General features: G+C 36.0%; 2 protein-coding genes across 3 annotated transcripts in view; one reads left to right on the forward strand and one right to left on the reverse strand.

Annotated features, from left to right (window-relative positions):
• FAR2 (fatty acyl-CoA reductase 2) overlaps positions 1-16,743 on the forward strand; it is a 53,359-nt gene extending 36,616 nt beyond the window's left edge. For both annotated transcript variants that reach the window (XM_044385579.3, XM_026502179.4), the window contains 7 exons: positions 879-923; positions 2,954-3,072; positions 3,940-4,007; positions 6,122-6,293; positions 10,023-10,152; positions 12,675-12,802; positions 13,701-16,743. In XM_044385579.3, the coding sequence (XP_044241514.1) occupies positions 879-923; positions 2,954-3,072; positions 3,940-4,007; positions 6,122-6,293; positions 10,023-10,152; positions 12,675-12,802; positions 13,701-13,863 (825 nt within the window). In that variant the 3' untranslated portion in view covers positions 13,864-16,743. The remainder of the gene's footprint in view (positions 1-878; positions 924-2,953; positions 3,073-3,939; positions 4,008-6,121; positions 6,294-10,022; positions 10,153-12,674; positions 12,803-13,700) is intronic.
• Positions 16,744-18,872: 2,129 nt separating this feature from the next.
• ERGIC2 (ERGIC and golgi 2) overlaps positions 18,873-26,475 on the reverse strand; it is a 35,728-nt gene continuing 28,125 nt past the window's right edge. The window contains exons 11-14 of the mRNA XM_026502177.4: positions 23,728-23,825; positions 22,304-22,466; positions 21,122-21,204; positions 18,873-20,955 (exon numbers count right to left, since the gene is read on the reverse strand). Of these exons, the coding sequence (XP_026357962.1) occupies positions 20,893-20,955; positions 21,122-21,204; positions 22,304-22,466; positions 23,728-23,825 (407 nt within the window). The 3' untranslated portion in view covers positions 18,873-20,892. The remainder of the gene's footprint in view (positions 20,956-21,121; positions 21,205-22,303; positions 22,467-23,727; positions 23,826-26,475) is intronic.

Consider the following 26,475-nt stretch of genomic DNA (forward strand, 5'->3'; position numbering starts at 1 on the left):
GTTCTCAGTTTAGGAATAATTAATTTTTGCATCTGTATACGGCTATATCCATTTGAAAGTACACTGAATTAGGCCACCTTTTTTGAAGCTATTCTGTGAAGCGCTAGGGCCAAAAGCGTTTGCGCTGTATGACTTACTGCCATGCGGCCTCTTGAGCAGTCTCCTCACTGGACCCACTTTGGAGAGCCAACCAAATGAGACCGTGTACGAGGAGTGCTTCGCGTAGCGCCTGGTCCCCAGGAGAACAAACATTAAGCCCCCCATCTCTTGTCTCCCTCCTTTCCTATTTACACACCCATTTTGACTTTTACAGATAAAGAAACAGACATAATAAGGTCAGCTGACTTGCTTAGGGCTTAAAAGACAAATTCAAGAAGACGTTTTCCTCCAACTGTTTCAGAACACGGTCTTCCCCAAACATCTCTGAGCAAGCTGATACAAATAGAGTATGGGTGCTATGACTTTTCAGATTTTCCAGGAATGGATCCTTCCTACAAATCATGTTTGATATGTAGTGTTCCCCTGGAGAGTTAAAATCAGGTCTGAGGTGAAGGAGAGTGATGGTTAATGAATTGGTTAGCAAGTTATGGTATTAAGACAAGGTTCAATTTAATCTCTAAGATGTCATAAAGCAACTTGAAACTCCCATGACTCCTCCTATGAAAAAAGGTGCTGGCAGAATTGTCGTTCTTGCACAAGTGCAGAAATATCCAGAGCTTTGTCACTGATCTTTGTGATCTTAGATATAGTGGGTAGACTGTTCTCTCGGCTGGGGTCTCAGGGCTCCGGGTTGAAACTTACTAAGATCAGACTGCAGACGTTGTGAATGTATTACGATTTTCTGACATGTGTAACTAATAGAGATGTTTTTCTTTTAGGGCTGGGTTGATAACTTAAACGGACCTAGTGGGCTCATTATTGCGGTAGGTATAATAATGGAGAAGTAACTCCTTGAAGCGTAGCGGAGGCATGGTAATAAGATGTGTAGTGTTGGTTTAGCTTCGTTGATCCAAAGCCATAAATGTTACTTTAGTAACTACTACTGAAGCCACTTAATCTCTATTTTGCTGCTTGGGAAATAGAGGCAGGATGAACTACTTTAATTATGTGTAGATTTTACTATGAGGAGAACAGAGGTTCTGGGATATCATCAGTTACTATTGAGGAGTTTTATTTTTGGAAAATCTGAGCATCAAGGACCATGTCTGCATTTCCCTCTGATTACCACAAGATGGGAGTGTTTCCTCCTTTTCGCTATTTATTAATCACTTGAATTAGTACAGCAAATTGGGGATGCAACAAAAATCACGTTCTCAACGATTATTCGATTCTTGATTATAAGACACATTCAAGAGTTGATGTGTGTGGGTAGAAATCTTATGTATCATAAAAATATATCAATCACTAGTTCTCGACAGATACCACCAATGAGAACAAATTTGTCGCATATAAAAACTAGTGGATATAGAAAACACTTCTCACCAGTACTCCTGCCCCAGACAAGGAGAAGAGTTAGCGGTGCCTCTTGGTCCGCAGCCGTCTGTAGGCATGTCCCCGCCGTGAGGGCCGATCCAGCCGACGGGAGGCGAGACCCCATTCACGGTGCCGCTGAAGCACTACAGGACCGGAACCGCCTCTCTGCTCTTCAGGACAGTGGATGGGAATTCAGTTCTCTCCCGGAGTTTAAATCTTATTAGAAATGCCATGCTTCAGACTGCTTCTGTTCCTCTCAGAACGAGGTCCCACGTGAACTCACATACAAACCTAAGAGTGAATTATGACGACTTGTCAAAGACAGTGGCAGCGAAATTCTTTCTGATTTCTTTCTAGCAGCCCCTCTCTTTTTGTTCTCTACCTGCCTTCAGCTCTTTCGTTTTTAAAGCTTAGCTGCGGTGAACATTTGGTAACTTGGAACATAATTATTTTAACATGATCCCAGAGTGAGTTTTATTATATTATTTACACAGTGGCACATGGATGCAGATTTTCTAAAATTTTTTCAGACTGGTTTCTTACATACAAAGGAAGAGGAATCAATCACAAGAAAGTAGAAATTAGGGACATAGGGACATAGGAAAGGGCTAACCACTGCAAATGAATGCTGGAAATATGCAGGGTATCAGTAATTTCATAAAATCAGTAAACATGACTACTAACCTACTAATTTGTTGGTATGACTTATTTATTAATGTGAATAATTCCCAATTCTTACATTTATATAACATCTGTAAAGTAAATGAAGATACTTAACAAAAACTGGTGGCCTTTTCCCAAGTAATAAAAGATTGTTTGTAAAATGGTAGAATTTTACTAATTTTTAAAAATGTTCCTTAAACTTTTACGATCTACTGTTTTTTCTAAGTTAGTGAGAACTAGCAGAAAATGACATCACTTAAGAAATGGTAAATTGACGCCTGGGTGGCTCAGTTAAGTGTCTGCCTTTGGCTTAGGTCATGATCCTGAGGTCCTGAGATCGAACCCCTGAGCAGGGAGCCTGCTTTTCTCCCTCTGCCTCTCCTCCCTGCTCGTTCTTTGTTCCTCTCTCTCTCTCTCCCCCTCCCTCTCTCAAATAAATAAATAAATAAATAAATAAATAAATAAATAAATAAAATGGTGAACTAATATTAACAGGAAATTTAGGAAACCTTAGTTCTTAAGATACCTTATGAATCAATTTTTAAATGTGAAAACTATTCTTGGTGTTTGTTAATTAAACATATTAACCTCCCACCAATTTGAAGAACTCCACTCCCCAAAGGAACCTGAGGACCTCTGGAAATGTTGGCATTTGAGATGGACTTGGCTGGGGGGTTGGGTAGGCTGAGAGAGGTCAACCTTAGCCCGATAACCTAGTAAGCAGTGAGGCAGTATGAACTATTATTACAGCATTAGTATTAGCCCCAGGTGTTACTTAAAACTTGGTTCAGTATTTAATGTTCTTTTTCCTGTGCAGGCTGGGAAAGGGTTTCTTCGGTCCATAAGAGCTACTCCGATGGCTGTGGCAGATTTAATTCCCGTTGATACAGTCGTCAATCTCACTTTGGCTGTGGGATGGTACACCGCAGTTCACAGGTGCGCATGCGGAAGCCAGCTTTCAAAGATTTGGTGAGGAGGAGGGTGAATATGTTAGGTTTAGTTTCAAAATATATGCATTTGATTGTAGAAGACCCCTAATGTCAGAAAGGACTGGTCTCAATATTTTACATAGTTCCGAATATGTTGTCATGTGTGCATGGAGGCGTTTTGTAAACACTGCTTCGTATTTTGTATATGGTAACAAACTCTTTAAATCATTTAAGCATAAAATTCTTGATAACCCTAAAAAGCTTTTCTTTCTATTCAGTAATCTAAAATAAACCTCCCTTTTTTAAGGCAAAGGAGATAAAAGTGGGTGAAATAAGGGCATTTTTTATATTTTATACAACTGCTCATTTCCTGATATAGACCAAAAGTTCAAATCACCACGGGGGGGGGGGGGTGCTATTTCCTAATTCACAAAAAAAAAAAAAAAAAAGGTTGTTTGTATATTTGACTCTGATAGTAAATGGCAAACAGAATTAAATTTTTCTTATTTGAAGTCAGCCATTTAGATGTTTTCCAATACAGCAGGGCTCAACTGGACTTAGAAGAAAACATAACCTATATTTTGCCCAATAAACATGTCCAAAAGTTAGCAATATGATCTACGTTCTCATTGTCATGGTACCTCCACTTGCTCCCTAAATACATCAGCTTATTTGAGATCTCTTTCATACCCACATGCACAAACACACACACTTTCCTCGCCTTCTTCCGTTTTGCATTTTTACCCAGAGAAGGAACAAAAAGATAGTTATGGGAATTATTGAAACATCCTTGCCGACATGTTGTTTTTCCTTATCTTTCTTTCATTCGTCCTCCATTTTGTTGTATTTATTTAATTTTTATTTCATTTTCCAGACCTAAGTCAACATTAATCTACCACTGTACATCTGGTAACCTCAATCCTTGTAATTGGGGCAAAATGGGTAAGTGCCTGTAGAGAGGTAACTACATAACCGTTAGCATCTGCCCACTCAGTATTAGCGTCTACCACAGGGCAAAAATGTGACAAAATGTGTCTTGGAGCTTAGAGTCTAATGGGAGAAAAAGACAAAAAATAAGTAAAAGATAAAATAATTAGTAATTATAAATGCATAAAAGTTAACTAGAATGCACTGTGGAACATCAAGGAAAGAGGGTTAGTGGGAATAATGTGCATGACTGTAAGCAATAAGGGGTCCTTTGGCTATAAAGATTTTAAAAATAGATAAAACCAAGTAAAAGTCAGCAGTTCTAAGTAATGTCAGTGAGGAAATGCCCCTCGTGCTAAGGTGGGGGCTGCTCCCACACCCACGTCCTTTGTCCCCTGGCTACATCACTGACACTGTGAGATCTTCAATAACAGAGTAGATTTAGGTTATTGAGTCAGTAATACTCTTCATCGATTTATACAGTGAGCTGTAAGTGTAACCTCGAAAGTATCTTGTTGAATGGAAGTAATTAATCCTGCATGTAATTGAAAATTAGCTAACCAATCTTGTACTCCTTTGTCAATTTAGGAGTTGATTTTCTGCAAATATCTGAAACTTTTAGATCATCTAGTTTTATTTAGGTACTAGATATAGAAAAAAAATCACATGCACTTAATTTGGTTAGAATCTGATTTTCATTTCGGAGCACTCTGCTATGCTGCTCTATTTGTAAAGTTGTTACTTCAGTAAAAATGAAGTGATCCACTACCATCAAAGTTCTTTTAGATCATATATCCAGTTACTTAGATCATCTATCTAAATAATTCTGAAAACATTTGGAAATAAAAATAAATCTCCTCTACCTCAGTAACAGGATTAAGGTATCACTCATAAAAAGAGGCATTAATAGAAGCAAACAACATATGTTAAGCTCTTCAATAAAGATACTACATGTAAATTCCATTTCTGAAATTCGAAAGTCTTCTTCCATGCTGAAACCTCTTATCTGTTTATCAAATTATACGATGTCATAGTTGAAAGTAATCTTAAAAATAATCTGGTGGCCTTGCTTTATTTTATATATGAGGCCCCGAGAGAGTAAAAGATCTATTCAAATTCGTATGGAGGGGTGGTAGCTCAAACAGAAATAGAAGACAGGTCTCTGACCCTGCTGGATGTGCAGTACCCGTTCCAGAAGTGATTCCTAAAAGGGAATATGAATCCTTCTGGGAGGAAAGAGTCCAGATTCCTGGGTCAGATGTTTCTTGAGTATCTCTTCTGTATAAGGTATATATATTTTATATAATTTCCAAGTAATACACTTTAAGGAGGACAATAATCATATTCCCATAGTAACTGATATTTTCATCATAATTGAATAATGAATTTAGGTATATTCTTTGAAAATATTACATAGATAAAATCAATATTGTATTGGAATTAATGTCTTTTGAAAAGAATTATTTTACAAATGTACATTAAAAGTTTGTTAACTTTTATCTAGGTTTTATCTACATAATAATATAAAAAATATTGTGAAAAAAATCTGGAAACAAGAGTGGATGGACAATGGAGTCTGGCATATTCCCAGAGAAGCAGAAATACCAAAGAAGTAAAAGACTGGTATCTAAAGTGAACCAGCACAAGAGAATTCCGCCTTGATACTCTCTTTTCACTTAAACATTTATGAAGCTTTAAGTAACCTCTTTAAAGGTTTAAGTAAAATATGAAGAAACTTTCCTGATGGTTCCACAACTAATGATCCTACCTAGGAAATAAGGTCCTCAGGCTCTGTCTTGGGACTTTCAGAATAGACTAGATAACCTGGGAACCGAATGATGGATTTAAGTTTTTCTGAACAATACTTCACTGTATTGATTGAAACTATTTCCCCAAGAAGTTGTTTTAGATAAAGATTTCAGGAAAAGGACCCAATTTGTAACCCTTTCTCGTTATTTGATTTTGTAGGTGACCTCTTGCCTGGCATAAATATCTTAATATTGTTCTCAGAGATTGATTCTTGACTCTACACAGCAATCACTAGGCTTTATCATTTTAACCTATTGCAAATGCCCTCCACTACCGTGGGCGTATATGCTCTGAGACTCAGTACTCTATTTTTTCCCCAGGATTCCAGGTCTTGGCAACCTTTGAAAAAGTCCCATTAGAGAGAGCTTTTAGGAGGCCAAACGCAGACTTCACAACCAATACCATCACAAGCCAGTACTGGAATGCTGTCAGCCACCGGGCCCCTGCCATCATCTACGACTTCTATCTGCGGCTCACAGGAAGGAAGCCCAGGTGAGAAGCCGGGTCAGTTGCTTTAAGGGTGTTGTTGCATGGAAGATTAGGGCCCCAAAGTCCTTAGCCCTCCTTTGATCTGGGGATTGAAGGTGACAACTGAATCTTATATAAATTTTGGGCCAACTGAAGCAGTAGTAATGAGAAGCCCCAATGGGACCCCAACCTTAAAAATCCTCTATCATAATAAAGGAAGTTAAATGTTGAGAAACTTGTTTGGTGAATTAAACAAGCAATCACCCACCGAAAAAGCAAAGCAACTGAGACTCTAAGTCTGGGGTTTTCTAAACTGTTGGGTAATCTTAAAATTGTGCAATAATGGTAACACACACACACACACACACACACGGACGATGTGGGATGATCTCGTTTGCATTCTCACAATCCAGAGAGGATGTACTCATTACACCAATTTTACAAATAGGAAGTAGAAGCTAAGGGAAGAATTTAAAGTAGTCTAGAAGTGGAAAAGAGGAAAGATCTGAAGAAACCTGAACTAGATTTACTGCCATCTAGAGGGGAGTAAAGAAATTAAAGGTAACAAGGTAGAATGAAATGCGCTTAGGCTGAGGCAGCTCTGTCGCCATCTAGCTGTGTGACATAGGACCTATCCCTTTCTCTCCACCTTGCTTGAAGAATATTATGTTGTGTCTGAAGAGTCATTATAATTACCAAAGGCAATCCCTGCAAGCAAGCATCGGAAGCACGAATAGCATTGCTTCCTCTTTACAGGAGGAAGTCCCTCTCAGCATGTTTAATTTCCATCCTTATTAGCAGAGCAAATGGCCAAAACTTAGGCAATGTTGCAATCACCCAAATTTTCAGAGAACTTATTTAGAGCTCGTAACTCCATAATCATCAGGTTCTTGAGCAAGGGGAAAAGGAGACGCTGTGGCTATGGGGAAAATATTTGTATGGGGCCTATTAAAGATGGGTAAAGAAGGAAAACCAAACATTATAGGCAGACATGCTGAAGACTTCGACATTTATCAGGGTTGTAAGAAGACCTGGATAAAGAGCAAAGTTCTGTAAGTAGAAAAGAAAAAAGGTGGAAGGGAGCCAACAAAAACCTTTATGGATTTTGTGAGAAATTAAATTGTAATACTTGTGGGAAACAGGCAGGTTTCTTTTGTGATAGGAATTTTAAGAATCATCTTTATGGCAGAAAATGCTAGAATCCTTTTAGATTCTTTCCCTTCCCGGGTATGTTTGTGTGTAACCTTCTGTGCATTTACAACCATATATAGACATATATAGTTTTGCTTTGAGGTGTGTGTGTGTGTAAATCAAGCCTACACATTTTCCAACTTTTTTCACTAATGTTCCTTGAAAATCGAAGTCATTCTGCCTAGTGTTAATTTTTCCCATTACAATGGGGTAATGAATATCAGTGCACGTGCATTTTTTTAGAACCTACCGCTGGGTCTGGGGAGGATGCTGAGGAGTGTGATTGCTGGATGGGAGGCTACCCGGATGTTGCAACGACCGCTAGCTTGCCCTAAAGGAAGCCTCTGTCAATTTGCACTACCACATCCGCACAGCGGGGTAAAAATGTGTTTTTAATTACCCTCATCAAGACTTGGCGGGGGGGGGAAAAATCAATCTTTTGAATTGTCAAACTAATGGCAATGAATGGCATCTGTTACTTTGATTTGTACTCTCCTGATTGCTGGAGGGCTGGGCGTTCATTTGTTCATTGGACATTCAAAGTGTCTCCTCTGTGAGTCGTCTGCCTCTGCGCCTCACCTGTTTTTCTATTGGGTTGACCTTATTAATTTACAGAAATGCATATTTACGTGCATAAATATATACTTAATGTATTTTCTCCAAGTCAATTTCTTATCTCATAGCTTTATGAAGCTTTTTCTAATACAAGGGGACTACCTACAATGTAGGTTTTCTTAAAAGCATGGAGTTCAGAGTCTGACTTGCGCATTTAAATCCTGGCTTCACCAAGTCAAGGGCCATATGAGCCCTAAATTACTGTTTCTAATACCTAATTGCCTCACCTGTAAAAAGGGACAGTAATCATACCTATTTTATAAGGTTTTATGTAAGAGGGCATAGAATAGTCACTGTTTTACTAAAGAAGTTTTAGATTTTTATGTGAAAAAAATGAATCACTCTTTTCCTTTATGGGTTTTACATTTTATGTGTTAAGACGACCTTCTGTACCTGAAAATAATAAATGCATTATTTCTAAGAAAAAATACTATTATGCTGATATATTCCTGTACATAGGATATCATTCTACAATGATTATTTTTAAAAATTAAATTTCTTGAAGTCACATCAATGACAGCAGAGTCAGAGGGATAGATTGTTAGGAGTTAGGAGGGATAGGTTGTCGTCATCCATTTGGGACGCTGTAACAGAATGTCATAGACCGGGTAATTTCTCCCTGTTGTGGAGACTGGGCAGTCTAAGCTCATGGTGCTGGTAGACTCAGCGTCTGCTGAGGGCCTGCTTCCTGGCTCCTGAACAGTCCTCTGTCTGTGTCCTCACATGCTGGAAAGGCCAGGAGAGATTTCTGGGGTCTCTTTTATAAAGGGCACTAATCACCTCCCAAAGTCTTCTCCAAATACTATCACATTGGTGAGAATAGGTTTAAATATATGAATTTGGAGAGGAAGGGGGATGTAAATATTCAGTTGATAGCAAAAATGTAAGATGGTAATAGCCAAATGGAACGCTTTTACGATGCTTGTATCAGGGAACAACACGTCTATCTTCTTTCTGCCTAAAAATTTCCCATGATAATACAATGAGAGAAATTCCTTGTAAGTCATTAGGTAGATGGGCATTAGGATTTGACCAGAAATATGACCAAATTCCCAAAATAGCATCATGAGTCATTACTGGGTCAACTACAGTAATCACTACTGTTAAAACTGGCCTAAGATAAATGTTCTACAGGCCGAAGTAATTTGTAGCCAGAAGATCTAATTTGTAGCCAGAAGATCTAGTTTGATGCATTTGCTGTGACCTTGAACTGGTTAATCCTTCTGTAAGATGAAGATAAAGAATATAGATCTTTACTACCTGTGAGGATCAAATAAGAGCACCTATGAAAATTTTCTGTAAATTGCTGTAAAGGCGGGAAGTTCACCCAGCAGAGCTGGTCCACGTCCTGACCACAGGACAGGAAGATGCCGGCCATTGGAAGTAATGGGACCCAGAGTGGTGAGATTAGGAAAGCAGAGGCTTTTTCAGGTTGGTCAAAACTGGGTTGGAATTTTCTTTTTGATGCTTATATTATCATGGTCACTTTATCTTCAGCTCACTTTGCCCATTCATAAAATGTAGACACATACCTACCTAACAGAGATGCTATGAGAACGAGGTGAGCTAATAATTTTTTACAGTATCGGCACAGTGCCCGACAGTGGGTTATCACCTAGTAAGTTCTTTTCTGGTATCAGGCTGGGTTTTTTAAATGTTTGCTATGCTTGAGAAAGAGAAGGTAGCAAAGAGGAAGAGGAGGAGTTTGGTGGTTTTAAAATGACCAATAGAACAAACTCCTTTAGATTTATCCCCTGCTTCATTCAACAGAGTGTTAGTGTGGAAAGAGAAAAAAGAATACGTACTTTAATGAGGAAGTGGGGGAAGGAGAAGAAGGAAATTTTTTAATATTTTCTCAAAAGTAATTTGTCATACATCCTATAGAGTAACAGGAAAATAGCCATCAGTGGTGTGCTGATACTTGCTCCTGTCCGATCTTTTCCCCAGGATGACAAAGGTCATGAATCGGCTTTTAAGAAACGTCTCCATGCTGGAGTATTTTGTCAACCGGAGCTGGGAATGGAGCACGTACAATACAGAAATGCTGATGTCTGAGCTGAGTCCTGAAGATCAGAGAGTAAGTAGAGTGATGACCACCAACAGGAAAACCTTGCTCATTTGCAATTTAGAATTATTTGACCTGGAAAGCTGATGAATAAAGGAAGTTTTAGTTATATACACAGAATTTTTTTCGTTAAGAAAATCAGTCCATGCTATTGACACAATTGCAGGACATAAGTTAATGTAGGTAAGAGACCGGGGCTCTTGATCCTCACTATCCTGCAGTCACATTTCACATACTTTGCTTCAATCCCTGTTTTCCCTTGGTGGCTGTTTTCAACAAACCTCTATATTTTCCCTAACCCCACAACACAGGACTTCAATGAAAAACTTGTAATTTTGTTGCTCATAAACACATGCACTCTTCTTGTCAAATCAAAATCGTTCTGCATCTCTTCTTTTTAAAGCTAACCCCTCCCCACACGTGCATCCCACTAAGACCTCCCTCCCTCCCTCCAGCACACTGACAGCACAGATAGCCTCTCTCTCCCTCTAATGACCTGTCTGCAACAATTCAGACTTTTCTCAAGACAGGCCTTCACTTTAATTGCTTAACACCAGTACCTTTATTTCTTTACATTAGCTTCTTGGCAGTGGCAGACATTAAGGCCTGAAATCTTTGCATATTCTGAAATTCACAAATATACAAATCTTTCATACTTTGTACATGTTCCTAGCTTTTTTCTTCTCAAGGACTCATGTGTTCCCTGAGCATATCCTTAGTTTTCAATTAAACTTCGAAGTTTTCACTCTCTTGATTGACATTATCTATTTTTTTTCTTTAAAGAAAAAAGCATTTCTTGATTTATCTAGTACGTGGCAGCATCACACTAAGAAGGAAACATTAGAAGGCCATAGCTCGCCTCACTTGCCAGCTAAGGAATTTACTCCTACATTCCAGCCTCACAGAGCAGGATTCAAATCCAAGCCCTAGAATTACCTCGGGTCGTAGAACCTAAGGGTTACTTGCAAAGTCAAACACCGTAAGTGTTAATATTAAATACACAGGTGAGACTTAGAGGGATGTTTTAACTGAAATAGTTGCTGAGTATCCCTAAACCTGACATGAAATAGAGCTATTTTCAGAAATGTTTACATACCTTGTATAGACAAAATTATCCTAAGCACTTGTTTGAAATGTATAATGATCAAAGTAGCTTATTAAAAAAGAAAGCTCAAGCTATTGTAAATTATTTTTAAAATTAACTTCAAATTTTATATAGGCTTATTTTTATTGCATTCTCTCCATGGAATTTATCCATCTAAATAATTCAAAAGGTAATAAGCTTAGAGTTTCATTTTTTGACATTTTACTATTTTAACCTAAAATAACCAAAAAGTTTGTGGAAAAAAAAAATCAAATCTGCTATGGACTTAACATATGCTTTCAGAATATCTTAGCAAAGGTAATAGTCCTGAATAATTTGATATAATTGCCAAACTCTGGCTTAGACTTGAGTTTGATTCGCCCTATGAAATGAGGATTCCAAACTAGGGCCTCACTGAAATCTTAGAAATGTGAAATAGTATAAAAATAAAAGCTTCTATTTATATAGATAAGTAATATTTACTGCTATAGAAAACAAACATATCCAAAGTGATACAGAATTACTTTTGGAAAGCATTTCAGCTGTTGGACAAGCCTGTGAAGGTTTCTGGAACTTGTTAATCTCATCTGCTCTTTGTCAGTTCTCCATATTACCTCACAAAGATTGGAAATAACTCAAACACATATAATAAAAGAACAAAACAGAAGTAAAACGTCAAACTAGGGAAAATATTAAAATACGAAGTCAAAGAATAGAAAATAGAATGTCCATCTGTGTGTAGTCTACAAGATCCTACCAAGTCACTGCAGTTCAGTAGGGAATTTGTTTTTCAGCTTTCTGGTGGCAAAGTGAAAGGGAATATTTGGTTCCACGGCATTCTGTATCCAAGAGGAAGAAATACGCTAGTGTTCCAAGAGAAGCATTTAACTCTTACCACTTAACTCTAAAGGAAATGGTTTTGAAGGGCTTCATTTAACAGCACACATTAAGCAAATACAGAATATAAATTCTGCTAAACTTTTCCTTAAGGCTTTGCTTATCCACAGTTTACCTTAATCTGCACGATGAAGTAGGAGCAGATGGTAGGCCAAGGAAACACCACCAAAATTTAAGAATGGAAAAGGAAAGCAGCATGATTTGTTTTGGTCCCTAACCAAAGTCATTCCATCACTTTTAAAAATAATTAATCCCTACTTACTTGAAATGAAATTAGCTTTCACCAGATAATGCCTGTTCAAGTTTCCCTCACAAGACTCCCCAAAAGTCAAATATTTGTGCTTGATCTATGTTCAAATATTTCTGAATAAATGGTAACGCATATTGTCAGTGCCTCTGAAATAACAGCTCAAATAATCTCCTTTCGAGGGGTCCAACCCGTCTCTCAAACCGAAGGTCACTCATTTATGTAAAAGAAACTTCACCAAAAGGACAAGGTGATTGCCTCCAGCAGTGAAAATCTGGTGATCCATAACTTCTTCTTGCCTTTCAGGTATTCAACTTCGATGTGCGCCAGTTGAACTGGTTGGAATACATTGAAAATTATGTTTTAGGCGTTAAGAAGTACTTACTGAAAGAGGATATGGCTGGGATCCCAGAAGCAAAACAACATTTGAAAAGGTAAGCATAATCAGTTAATATTTATTAAGCACTTACCACATGTATCTGATTTTATATCAGACATGAAATTTGAGCAATGGAGAGGAGGAATTAACATTTTCCAAGCATTTACTATATTACAGGTCCTTCCTTGTATACACTCCCCTTGTAATATACTGTTTCACTTAGATTTCACCACACCCCTATGAGGGTTTTTTTAATCCAAGAACTATTTAGACTCGAAGAAGATAACTTGTCCCTGGTAAGACATGGGAAGTAGAGGCACCAGATTTGAACCGAAGTTTCTCTGTTTCTCCTACCACATCCTGTCATAATGTGATATAAGGAATACCCAAAAAACAGGAAACCTGACTGTGCTCTTTAACATGGGCAGATCACTCAACAATTCTTCAAGTCCTTAAACTGCCTTAAATTTCTGTCAGTCATTATTCAGTAAGGGACAAAGGACCAGAACAGTCTGATAGAATTCTGGTAGAAGCAAAGGGTTTTTAATGCAGAGATTATAGGCATGTTAAAGTAAATTGCAAACAGAGAGGAACCTTGAAGAGCAGGCTGGGAACTTTAGAACTTACCTTCTACTGAACGAGAACCAGCTGTGATATGGCAGTACGATCAATGTTTAAGAAAGATTATGTTTGTCAGATTTGTAGGATCGGTTAAAGTAGGGAGCAGTATGGGAAAGAGAAACCAGTCAGGGGAATACTATGGAAATCTGATTATTCAGAAGGCATGTTGTGGAAGAGCTATAAAAATCAAAAGGTCATAAGGTCATGCCACATACCTGTAAGCACCTAAAAATTTGCTGGTCACAACCAGGGAAAAACACACTTAGGCTTCAGATAACACAGTTGGGTCTTCGGTGCTGTTTTAACTTTGGTTCTATGTATCTGTTCCCCAGGCTCCGAAATATTCACTACCTCTTTAATACTGCCCTCTTTCTCATCGCCTGGCGCCTTCTCATTGCAAGATCTCAGATGGCTCGGAATGTCTGGTTCTTCATCGTGAGCTTCTGTTATAAATTCCTCTCCTACTTTAGGGCATCCAGCACGCTTAAGGTCTAAGAACATTTGTCAAGCTCCTTTTATCTGGAACCTTTTGGATACCTCTAAAACAGCAAACTGTGGTTCTCAAGATTAGGAAGTAACAACGAATATGCCCAAGCTCATTACCTGTCAAATGTGTTGTCTTCATCTGTTTCTTACCTACATATTGTTTTTATTTCAGTGAGAGAAGGAAAGTCCTATTCTAACCTATAATCATGCATATCTTAGGAAAAATTATTTCCAGTTTGCTTCCTAACACTCTATTCTATGCCCTTGAATATAAAACACCAAAGTACATTTATTCGTTCATATTTAGGTTTTTTTCTCTCGAGAGGACTAATTTTGACTCAATGAACATGGAAGAACACATGATAGAAGCTGAAATGTGCTAAAGGCAGGCACTTCTAACCCTGGAACCATTCTGGGGTACCCAGTATAAAGGTTTAAAATCAAGATTAAATTGAGGAAGAATGATCTTCTCATCCTCAGAAATACTGTAAAAGAAGTAATTCTTTACTGAAATCTCAGCTTCCTTTTTGTGTTATACCATGAAGACCTGACTGAAGAAGGCTGGGGGAATTGGAAAAGTGGGTTCACATTTAGCACTTCCCTCAACTATACCCACTTCTGAATCTAAAATAATAATAATAATTATGTATAGAATGAGGGCTCAAGTGTAGTTGCATTGGGACCAATTATGCTTTTAAGTAAAATTAGTTCTCATAATTGGAATCTGAAAACTATTATTTCTAAATCTTTTGAATCGCCCATTTTCCTGAAAACCTTCTCTTAAGTTTCCTTTTTGTTCACTGAAGTCACCAAACTCCTTATATTTAAGCTTATTTTGCTCAGGCCTCAGAGTGAGAGTGACTAATGGGAGGACGGTACTAGGCTAGAATCTTAAAAACACAGTCCCCTGATCTTTGCCAGCGAGGAAAGCAAAATTTTAAATATAAATGTAAATGTTAGTTTTAGTCTTTTTCTGCAAAATGGGGAAGATGACCCTTCTGTGATCACCAGGACTTGCTAGTATCTTGATCATTCCAATTGCGCAATGTTAACTGTACAATGTACAGAAGAGGATGGACTTCACTAAGTGACTGTCAGTTTAGAGAATAGATGTTTTGTTTATTTAAAAATATTTTATGTATAATACCAATTAATTAATTAGTAAAAACTGTATTTATTCTCAAATCCCTATATTAATAACATAACTTATCCTGAATTTCCTCGCATTTGAGAGATCAGTATACGTTGGATTGCAGCATTTCATGTTAAAACATGGAATATTATTCAAATACAGTATTTGGGGCCTAAGCAACTAAAAATAATCACAACTACTAGAAAATTACACAAGCATAAACTGGTAAGGAATGTGTGTGCTCACTTTCCGGAATAATTAGAAACTCAGCGCGTGCACGTAGCTGCAGTGCACAGGGCTTGAGGGCAGCTTCTAGTCCGGTATTACTTGAGATTTTTCTGAACACCATAAAGGGCATCTGGGGGGAACTCTTCTGGGCAATATCTTTTCCAATCTCATCTAAGGTCTGGGAACTTCCTTCCAGGGCAGACAACCCAGCTCTGAAACAAAGCACTTGGTGATCTTTAGTTTGAGATGTCTACATGATACTTCTGAGTTACATTGATTGAGATACAAACTATAGATATGATAAAAATGAAATCAAGTTATAATTCAATGAGATTGGATAAAACATAATTATTCTAACATAATTATTCTAAGAATTGACTATCTTTTGATTATTGTTTCACCAATTCCATAAATTCCACTGATCAATTATTCATTTTGACTTTTGATTAAAGTTTGAATTAAAAAAATGTTTTCTTCTTCTAGTGTTGTCTCTTTAACTGCTGACTATTACAGATCTCCTCCCTCCCCTGAGGAAAAATGATAGAATTTTCCAAAGAAACTACTAGATGAGTATAAATTTTAACACATAGATACATAATGCTTAAATGTTTTCTGATACCATTAATAGGGTTACATTTACACACTGAAGCATGTTTTATCTGTGGCATTAAAGAAATGGCACAGTTCTGTGATGAATTAAGCAGTAAAAAGAGGTATCGGTATGAAAGAAAATCCCTAATTATTTTATATCAAAACCACTTAACAATTATTTGAATGCCTAATACACACAATTACAATGTAACGAGAAGAATCTTCTACTTTTGGGGAAAAGCGGATGGATGGTAAGTACAACAAAAAGGTATCTGTGTTTAAAAAGAAGTTTTGGTATCCCCTATATTCTTTCCCCCACAACATACCTGATACAGTAATGAATATTTCAGAGTTAAAAACAGTCACCACCTAAAGCAATTAATAGAAAAAGTTGAGGCGGATGGGCATACAACTCAGAAAAAAACATTTCTTATATAACTTACTAATTTTATACTAACCCAACACCATCACCTCCAGTTAACATCTCATTCCAACAGCTGATTTAGCATCTCGGGGTAAACAGACTGATCTGAGAAGGGACTAATACCCAAATAGTGTATTATCTTACAATAGACATAACAAAGTAGATCAACCTAAAGTTTCCAAAAACATCAGTAATTTTCAAAGTTCACAGGAAAAACATGTGAATTTCCACAGGGTTATTTTTCTAGAACTGCAAATCTAGTAATTACGTTCTGGGAACATGAACAACTGTCTGTAGTAAAAAGTAATGGTTGTCGGGGCGCCTGGATGGCACAGCGGTTAAGCGTCTGCCTTCGGCTCAGGGCGTGATACCAGCGTTATGGGATCGAGCCCCACCTCAGGCTCCTCCGCTATGAGCCTGCTTCTTCCTCTCCCACTCCCCCTGCTTGTGTTCCCTCTCTCGCTGGCTGTCTCTATCTCTGTCAAATAAATAAATAAAATCTTAAAAAACAAAAGTAATGGTTGTCCCATATGCCCACATAAAGGTATGGGAAAATGCTCCCTGCTTAGATGACTTTGTAAATATATATTTTTTAATTTAATGAAATAACTAGCTGGTTTTAAGATGTAATTGGTTTGAGAGACAGTAGTGACCTGAAGTGGAGATAGTTATGGCAAAGGATGCTTAATTGAGTTTTAACAGCTAGAAACCCCTATTCTGGTACACAAAAAATTTAGGTGTCTCCCTACTCTATTTGGTATACTGATTCCAACCTGGAACTATAAACAGGTGGGGAGATGTGAGGTTGGGCAACTTGTATCAATTCTACTTTAAAGAAATTAAAGGGAAGTCTAATACAAGAAATCACCAAGTTGATCTGCGTAACTGCCTGAAAACAGAAAAGATTCTAAAGTGTTTTATAGTAATATCAGTTGTTGCTGCAGGTCTACATTAGTATGTAGCTTTCATCAATATATACTTTCCCCCACATCTACTCAGTTTTACCTTAAAATTATTACACAAAATAGCATAAATGAGTTATTATATTTGGAAGAGTTGTTAATCTAATTCCTTCTGATAAATATCCAATACAATTAGGAGTTACTAAGATAAAACTACTTAAATGTTTCACTGATTACAATCTTACATTCAACTCTGTTGACAGTTTTATAGACTTGAGTCAACTGCTCAATTTGCATCACTCATTCACTTTTTAATATGAAAATACAAAAGAAATCCAATCTCATACAGTAATTTAGCTCCACCTGGAGCAAAAGCAAATGTAACAGTGATATTCAAAGACTGCCATAGTTTTCCTATGAGGAAAAAGAAGTTTAAATATGAAGAACTGAGGCTTATTTGGGGGTACATGATCGTAAAAGGACAAAGAAATTTATATTTGTCATTTTACTTAGAGTCCAAATGTTCAGGATGGAGACTCTAAATGAGTCTTGTGCATTCTCTTTTCTCTTAAAGCAAAAAAAAACCACAAGAAAACCAAAAAATCCAAAGCAGTTTGTTTCCTACTGTTAAGACAAGGCAAGGTGATTTTACCACTAAAAAATATTTCAAAAATGGGGGGAAACTACAATAAGGAAATACCTGGATATTAATTCCGGCATCATACCATAATGTAGTGAACACATGGTGATCCAGTTTGGCTAGTGCTGACAAAGGGTGACTCACTCTGGCTTGCAGAAGGTTTGCAATAGAGCTCCAAACAGAAGGGGAGGGACTTAAGTACTAGGTTAAAGGGCATGATGAAATTTTAAAGGTCCTCTAGCTCAGATTTAAGTAATTTTTCAACAACCAAAAATATGCATCTTGAACTCAAGTTCAAGATTCAAAGTTTTAAATTTTGAAGCAGACAAGTTGCATATAAATTCACTTTCTGGTACTTGACTTACTAACCCAGGACATAAAAAGACAGAGTACATAAAATATCCCTACTGATACCATTAAAAAATTAGACCTTAAGTCTTTCCTTTATGAATTCCAAAGTTAAGTTTATATTAAAGATTGCAAACTATGCTTGCATTAGTAATTTTTCTATGAAAATTCGGTGCTCTCTATCATAAAACGTGAGAAAAATGTGATATTAATCATCTAAATGGAGAATTAGAAGTAATTCTGTAATTCTAATACTGGGTTAAGCTTTTCCCAAGAGGTAGTCTGTACTGTACAAATACCGCAGCAGGGAATTACCTAAATATTTCACCTCTTTTTATAGGCCAAAGTATATAAAACACAGTTTTTAAAAAACCTATTTCATATAAGTTGAAATCTCAACTTTTAAATTACTTAGGCTGGAATATATAAATATTATGAATACCCTAATAAAATGAAAAAGGAGGATGAAAGTAATAAAGTTGGGTACCCTACTGAGGACGCCCTCCCCCAGGCACAAGCCAAAGCTCCAGAATAAGTAGGTCAGCACAGTGTTCTCTGCAATGGAAAAGAAACACTTGGTGAGGTCAGAAACTCCGAACAAATCCCAATATGCAGACATACTTCCTCATTCACCATCCAAAAGGCTGGTCAGAATCTTACTACTTTGACGGCCAAAATCCTGACTTTGACTACTGGAGGAGTGTCAGGTAGAAATCTTTAACTATTAAAGTGTAAATCAATGGCAAAGCAAGATTTTGCTTTAAAGAAATTCCTTTTATAGTCAGCTTTAATGGGACAGATTAGTTACATTCAAATTTTAATAAGGTATTTGGAAAACATGGGAACAATTAAAAAATTATGTAAGCACCAAAATAATTTAAAAATCTTTTTTTAAAGACACGTAACAGCTAAAATCCTAACTGAAAGAAAATAATTTTAAATCAATATTGTTTTACTTCCCTTTAAAAAACAAAAAAAACCCTGAAACTTGAGTGAACTTTCTGGAAAGCAGATTCACAGAACCAAGATTCCATCTAAAATAGCTAAAATTCTAAGTAAAATTCCTTCTGAGATACATTCTATTAGTTCCTAGTCTAACTACATTGGAAATAGCATCTGAAAAAAAGAAATAACAGAGAAGGCTCATTCGTTATTTGGAATTTTCTAGAATCAAAAATCTTTCAGAGCATGTTATGTCACCTGTGTTAGTAAGTCAACTTACTGGCTCTTAATGGTAAAGTGTGTATTTTAAACAATAATGCTTTTGTTACTTCCTGCAGAGTGCCATTCAACATAAGCTTTACTTCAAAGCAGTTCCATCAGTATTTCTCCTTCTCTCCATTGACATTATCTGTACCAACTATTTTCAAGAAAACATTTTATCTCTAAAAAAAAAAAAAATCCATTTGTAAAACTGTAATTTGTGACATCCTATGTCCAAACCACCATTTTAAATCGAGTCTTTTAGTCTTGTCCTTGCTACTTACCTGGAATTTTATGTCCCCATTTCTCTGTTGGGGATTGGTAGCCGATTCTTCTGCTATCATTAAGTATTACAAAAGGAAAACTGATGCTGGCACACATATTCCAAATACAGTTTCTAATGGCCCCTGAGAGAAATCTCCCTCTCATTATTTTTAGTCTTCCATAGTCTGGACATTCAAAAGCGATCCTTAAATAATAAGAAAGCTAGAACAACACAATCTAATAACAAAAGCAGTCACATTCAGGACACTCTGAATGCAGACACTCATCATCCAGTTGTATAGCTTACCGGACACTGTTTAATGGTATCTCAGATTTGACATGATCTTACCTTATTTAAGTATTTGCCTCATGTTTCTACTTTATTAAAAGTTACCCTGTTGCCCCTCACCCAAACATGTATAAAATATTCTACTTTTTCTTTTATTATTTCACAAGCTGATAGTTTTCATCACCAGTAGTGGACCTTTTTATTACTCACCTCCCACTCCCAAAGAATACCAATAATATAAGGATCAAATTAGAAAATTGAGCATCTTTTTAAAAAATGTGCTTTCTTCTCCCTGTGTAAGTGCCCACCATACACTTTGTGAATGATATCTGTTACATATTAGAGCACCTACGTACCTGGCCCTGTAGGAATTCACCTTAGTCTTCCATGGCCCTGCCTTGAACAGTCAGAAAAAGCCAATAGCCAGAATTTAAAGAAAAGCAGTTACCTTCCTCAGACCAAATTATTGGATAAATGGCCTTGTCATTATGGCTTAACATTGTTATGGCTATAACATAGGGACCCATCCCTGTTTTCCTTTATTAACTGTGTGACCTGACCACAACTTTTTGAAGTCTAGACTAGTTTTCCGTATGTTTTACATATTTTATTCTGACATATCTTTTAAAAACAGAAGGACGCAAACATTTGCACTTATCAATCCCTTTTTCTTTAGATGTGGTTTGACTTCTTTCCTTCAGGCTCTTTGTCACCAAGAAGCAAGCTCTGATTTCGATACTGCCCATTTGCTATGAAAATATCAGAAGGGGTCATCTTCAAAGCAATACTCCAGTTGGGCTTATTCACTGATTAGCTGCATAATTTCTTCTAGGACATTTGTAACAGACACAACATATATAGGATTTCAGTTTGGGTTTTTCTTTCTTTTTTTTTCCTAGGTAGGATTCTCACTTCTCATTCATATTTTCTTTTCTCTGAATATATTGCACAATATTTTATTATTAAAAAAGGTTTTATGTCTCAGGCAAAAAGTTTTTCTCCTCCACTCAGGAGGTGCTAATGTGTATTATTCTCTAAAAGAGGTAAGTGGTTGTCTGTGTGGCCATCCTCAAAGGGGACCTAGGGAGAAGAAAAGACCAAAGCATTAGTTTTATTCCTCATACATTCCCTCTAAACACAACACTTTATTTTGGGCAATTTTTTTCTGAGCACCGGAAGCTACTGTTTAGATTTAACAATGGTACTATGAGTTAGAGGTCAGCACCATTTATATTGTGGCACTTACAGAACTGACAGGTTTGTAGGATCCAAGTCTGAAACGACAGTAAATTATTTCAACTATAAATTTCCCAATTCCATGTAACATGCCTGTAATAAAAAATAAGTTGATATTTTTAATTACATGATGCTTTTAATGAAATTATTTCCTAAATTAATTATTTTCTAAATTGTTACATAAGAATAAAAAAACTCCACTAATTATAATGGAATAGCTTAAGAAAGGAAACAAAGCAGTTTGCTTTATTCATTTCCACAGTTAAAGATACCCAGTTGAATTCTAAAACAAATGGATTTCTTTTCAAAATCACAAGACCACATAATCCATGACCTTGACAATGCAATCTTTTCAAGGGTGCTTTATACGTCTCACACTCACACCATTTTAAAAAATAAATAAGATCAGCACCCCAAATTCAAACAAATTTAAATAAAGTAGTGACAAAGTCTTTCATAAGAAAAACCTATTCATTCTTTTAAAGAATATAATTCAAAGCATATAAACTATACAGCTCCATGTAATATTGAATAGGGGGCTGGGTGTATAGAAGGAACAATTTCCTTTCTTTATCTATTGTACTTAATGCTCAGATTTTCATGATTACAATTCAGCACATTATCTTTGAGAGACTCTCATAAGCTCAGGACAGAAAAGCCCCAAATCATAGAAACGGTACTGACTGAAAATTCTGTTTGCACATATTGCATGGTTCAAAGTACCACAAAATGTGATTTTACATATTACACAGTTAAAAATACCTTAAATGAAAAAGAAAATTTACATTCAAGTGTCTACTATTTCTAGGCATTTTCTCATCTAATCCTACAACACACTTGTAAGTCAGATATTATTATTATTCCCATTTTTATAGATGATAAAATAATTTCAGAAAGGTAGGTACCCTGTATTACAAGCCTACTACCACGTAAATGGCAGAACTTGGATTCAATTCTAGGATCTTTCCAGCTCACTAAGTAATCTCCCTTATACCACTGGATGCAGTGAACTTAGCTATGTTTAATGTTTAATCAATATAATTCTGGAGGTTCGGAATTAAATCTTACAGAAAAAAATTCTTTAAATATCAAAACATGGGAATGTATATATTTCTTGCTCCTTCTAAGGAAAAGCATCTTAATTTCAGTATAACACTTTTAGAAATTAGACAAAAAAGGAATGAATCTTAACCTGTTGTTGAAAAGATTCCTCCAACAATACCACAGAGTCTTACAAAAAACTGCCAGAAAGGCATATGCTCCTCAGTAACTGTTACCATAAGAGAACTGAGATCATATTTCATAAATATCCCAGAGACTCCATGGCTGCCTGCAGCATGGTTAATGACACGTTCCTGGAAGGAAGGGGAGAGACAGGAGGAGAAAAATGGGATTCATATCATCTGGTTACTTGCACAGCCAATATGAAGCCCCACAGCCCAACTGTACAAAGGGATATCCAAGTCTCTTTATGAATTGTCCTACTAGACTAAACTCTTCAGAGACAAATCACATTATTCTGTGGTCTTTGTGTGATGAGCTTCTAAAGAAATCAAAAGAGCAGAGTCATTCTTTCCTATTTTCTCAAAAGGGTCACCTTATATACAAGTGTTCTGCTGAGCTCAAGAACTTACAACTATATGGCATCTTCATTGACCAAATCCATAAAAACCAGGTTCATATTTTGATATACTTTTTGTAACAATTCTTTGCTAAGAATTTACAAAATAATTATATTTCTTGTCATTTAAATTATCAGATTTAGAAACAATTTCACTTTCTGCTGTTCATTTTATTTGTATGAAATACAATACAAGAAGAAAAGAGAATGTCCTCATTTGAAAGATCAAAATTTACACTATCGGTTTAGTTTTTAGAAGCAGCTTTCTCTTGAAAGGAATGCAACTAAAATCATAAACCTACCATAGTGTGTTCACTGAGCAAGAAAATATTTCATTCCATCCTGTTTATACTTCAAAAATCAAGTTTTCAAACCTTGAAACTCTTCTGGATATTAATATTTGAATATTCACCATTCTTCAACAATAAGAAAACGTGACCTCATGTATGAGAAGTCTGTTAAAATGTCCAATTCCAAAACTCTGTTCTTCATAATATTTATTTATAAGGCCACTCCACCCTGAGATTGCAGAACTTTGTCCTCTTAGATAAATAAAAAGCACTAACTTAGGAAGGCAAACCCTCTAAGTCTACTATCTGAGCCGTAAGAACCATGCATGCCCCAGGGTAGGTACACTAATTAAAAAATAAATAACACAGAAATCAGAGTCCACTGGCGGATAAGAACTAATTATACCAATACAAGAGAAAACATTACAAAATTAAGATATTAAGAATAAAGTCATTAATACCATCATAGTTTAATATTTTGTTTAAACTGAATAGAAGACATTCCAGATTTTTAAAATCTACCTCTTTTCTTGCTCTAAAGCACACGAATATCCATTTTTATTGGCTTAAAATAAAATATTAATGCATTTCAAAACTTCCACAAATTTTAAATGGGGCCTTGGGTACCAACTCTAACCTTATTTTGTAGCAGGACCATAAAATGCTTTAAAAAAAGAAAAATTTTATCAGTTGGATTCAACTTACCCTTTCTGTCACAGAAAACTGATGCGTGTCTGCTGAAATTTTGTATGTATGTAGTTTTGTTGGCACAACTGTAATAAAATATTGGAACATCTGGTTGTCTAGAATAAAAACAAAATGTGTGTTTTCTTTCACCAATCCAATAGCAACAATACTACTGACAAATCCACGCTCCTTCTATTTAACACACTTAACTTGAAATGTAATGCTACTTATGACTTAGTGTTTAACAACAACAAAATTAAAAGAATCAATGAAAGCAATATACTTATACTTGGTAAACAAGCTTTCAATAAACATAAAAGAGTCACATATACACATTAGAAGATGTTAAAAAATGAACTAGTCATTAGATATCCATTACATTATTATCCTTTATCAAATGTGGAAAATAAAAGTAGCATTTCTTTATAGTACAGAAATTAGTAAGAATAAAGTTATAATAGTATAATCACCACAGGACATTTTCGGTTTCTACTAATATCTTAAGATACACAAATAAACCAAAACTGAATTAGCCAGCCTTCGGATATATATAAAGAATGGATACGACAGGAGGAAGATAACTAACAAACCTATACTCACTGATGGTCTGAGGTTACTGCATAATCCAAAGGATCCTATTGATAGTCTTTAGGCATTTCTAGGTTCAACACAAGTCATAAATACCAGTATATTACCAATTATTAATTAACCTTAAATAGGTAACAGTTCACATAATACAAAACATGTTAATTTTCTAGGTCTATATTCTAGAAAATTTAGAATTAGATATATCTATCTGTAGTTAGAATTAGGTAAGTGTAATAGGGCCTCATTACATCTGACATGAAAACAGATGTACTTCACACCACATAACTGTCTATGGAAACTGTGTACAGGAATAAAATACACCAACTTTAACTGTGTGGTCTGATAAATTTTGACAATTGTATTCACCCACACAATCACCACCACAATCAAAATAGAACAGATTTTCACCACCTCTAAAAGTTCCTCCATACCCCTTTGCAGTCGATCCCCTCTATCTCCAACTCTAGGCCAACCACTAATCTACCTTCTATCATCACAGGTTAGTTTTGCCTATTCTAAAATTTTATTAAATGGAAGTATATAGAATGTACTTTTGTGTGTCTATCTTCTTTTGCTCAATCTTAATGAATTCTTATTTCCATCAATCCAATTTCTCTGTCTCTTATCTTAGTGTAATTCAGAATAGGGAAGGGAAGGGTAAACAAGACAGGAGGGAGAGGTTAAGAATAATGGTGTCTTCAAACACTAGCATTAAATAACAAAACAAAACCAGCTTCGACTTCATCACTTATTTCACCTACCACTTGTACCAATATAACTTTCAAAAAACATGAACAGTATTTAACTAGTCCTTCTATTATTGTTTCAACTGAATAGCCTACATATTATCACAGATAATATTAAGGCAGATAAGTGTCAACTTTGTCTACCACCAACAGATGGCTTTTAACTGTAGATGGTCTTCAGTTTCATCCTTTGAATCATTCTTTGATGTAAGGTGAATTGCTCTATCTATGCTTAGTTTCGAGGTATTTTACAAATAAATTCTATTGTGTCATAAAAAGAGGGAATGAGCTGGAAGTGCTGGGAGAAAAAGGTGTTGAAGTCTTAAATATTAATGGAAAAAAGACGAAATTCAGAGTGGCAAGGCAATAACCTATACTGTACACATAGGCAGGATAATCCCTTGGGGGAAACATGAAGGACAAAGGGAATCTCACCACACGTGAGGAGTGAAGTGCAATGAATAATAACCAAAAGGGTCAAAGACACATGACAGGAAAAACTGGAAAACATTTAAGCTGTGGCCAGAGAACTACTGAAGACCTTTATGTCAATGTTAATTCAAGGAAAGGCTATAAATTTGTCAGATAATTTAATGGCCAGGTTGGGGAAAGCTGGGGGTGGAGGGAGGGGGTGGAGGGAGGGGCAGCAGATGCTGTTGAATGAAATTTTGTTGCAGGCCACAAATTGTTCCAAAGGTGTGGGTCTGTCCAAACTGGTACAGCATTCAAGATGTAAGTACTAAGTAATCCCCTCAAAACTTCTGGGGAACATCAAGGAGGGAATGACACGACATACAGATGAATCTGACACAACAGATCTATAAAACTGATTTTCCTTTTTCTTTTTGAAAAAGAAGCCCAATAAAACATACAGTAGTAAGGAGAAGAGTACACCTGCTTTAAAGCTTTGAATAAACTACTGACACTCATCTGGTAGCATTTTATAACATAACTCTAAATACCTCTTAGTCTTTGTGAATTTAGGAACAAGTAAAGTCAAAAAGAGCATTTTGAAAATTAATCTGTCTGTATTTAGAACCGTTTCTGTACAAAAATTTAAAGCCATTTTAGCATCTTGAAACAGCATTAACCAACATGTTTTCAAATGATCATAAGTAACATCTCGTGTATATCCGTATACAATGAACATACATTATAAGGATGAGATTATATACTGAACAAAGCTTATGATTCTCAGAATTTCCAAATTTAGTATAAAGTTTCCTTAAGTAAAGCATTCCCATACAAACATAAAATACTTAGGAGTGTAACTCAGTGTTCTAAGTAAAACATCTTTGATGTATCTGATTATAACACTATGATAAAAGAGTAAAATACTGAGAATATTAATAAATCTATTTTAGTTAATAAGAAATGAAATCCTTAATTACACTTTTGCAAAGACTAGAATTCCTAGTAGCACAGGAAGCTT

The sequence above is a fragment of the Ursus arctos genome, unplaced genomic scaffold (assembly GCF_023065955.2).
Source record: "Ursus arctos isolate Adak ecotype North America unplaced genomic scaffold, UrsArc2.0 scaffold_26, whole genome shotgun sequence".
In the NCBI taxonomy this organism is placed as follows: domain Eukaryota; kingdom Metazoa; phylum Chordata; class Mammalia; order Carnivora; family Ursidae; genus Ursus; species Ursus arctos.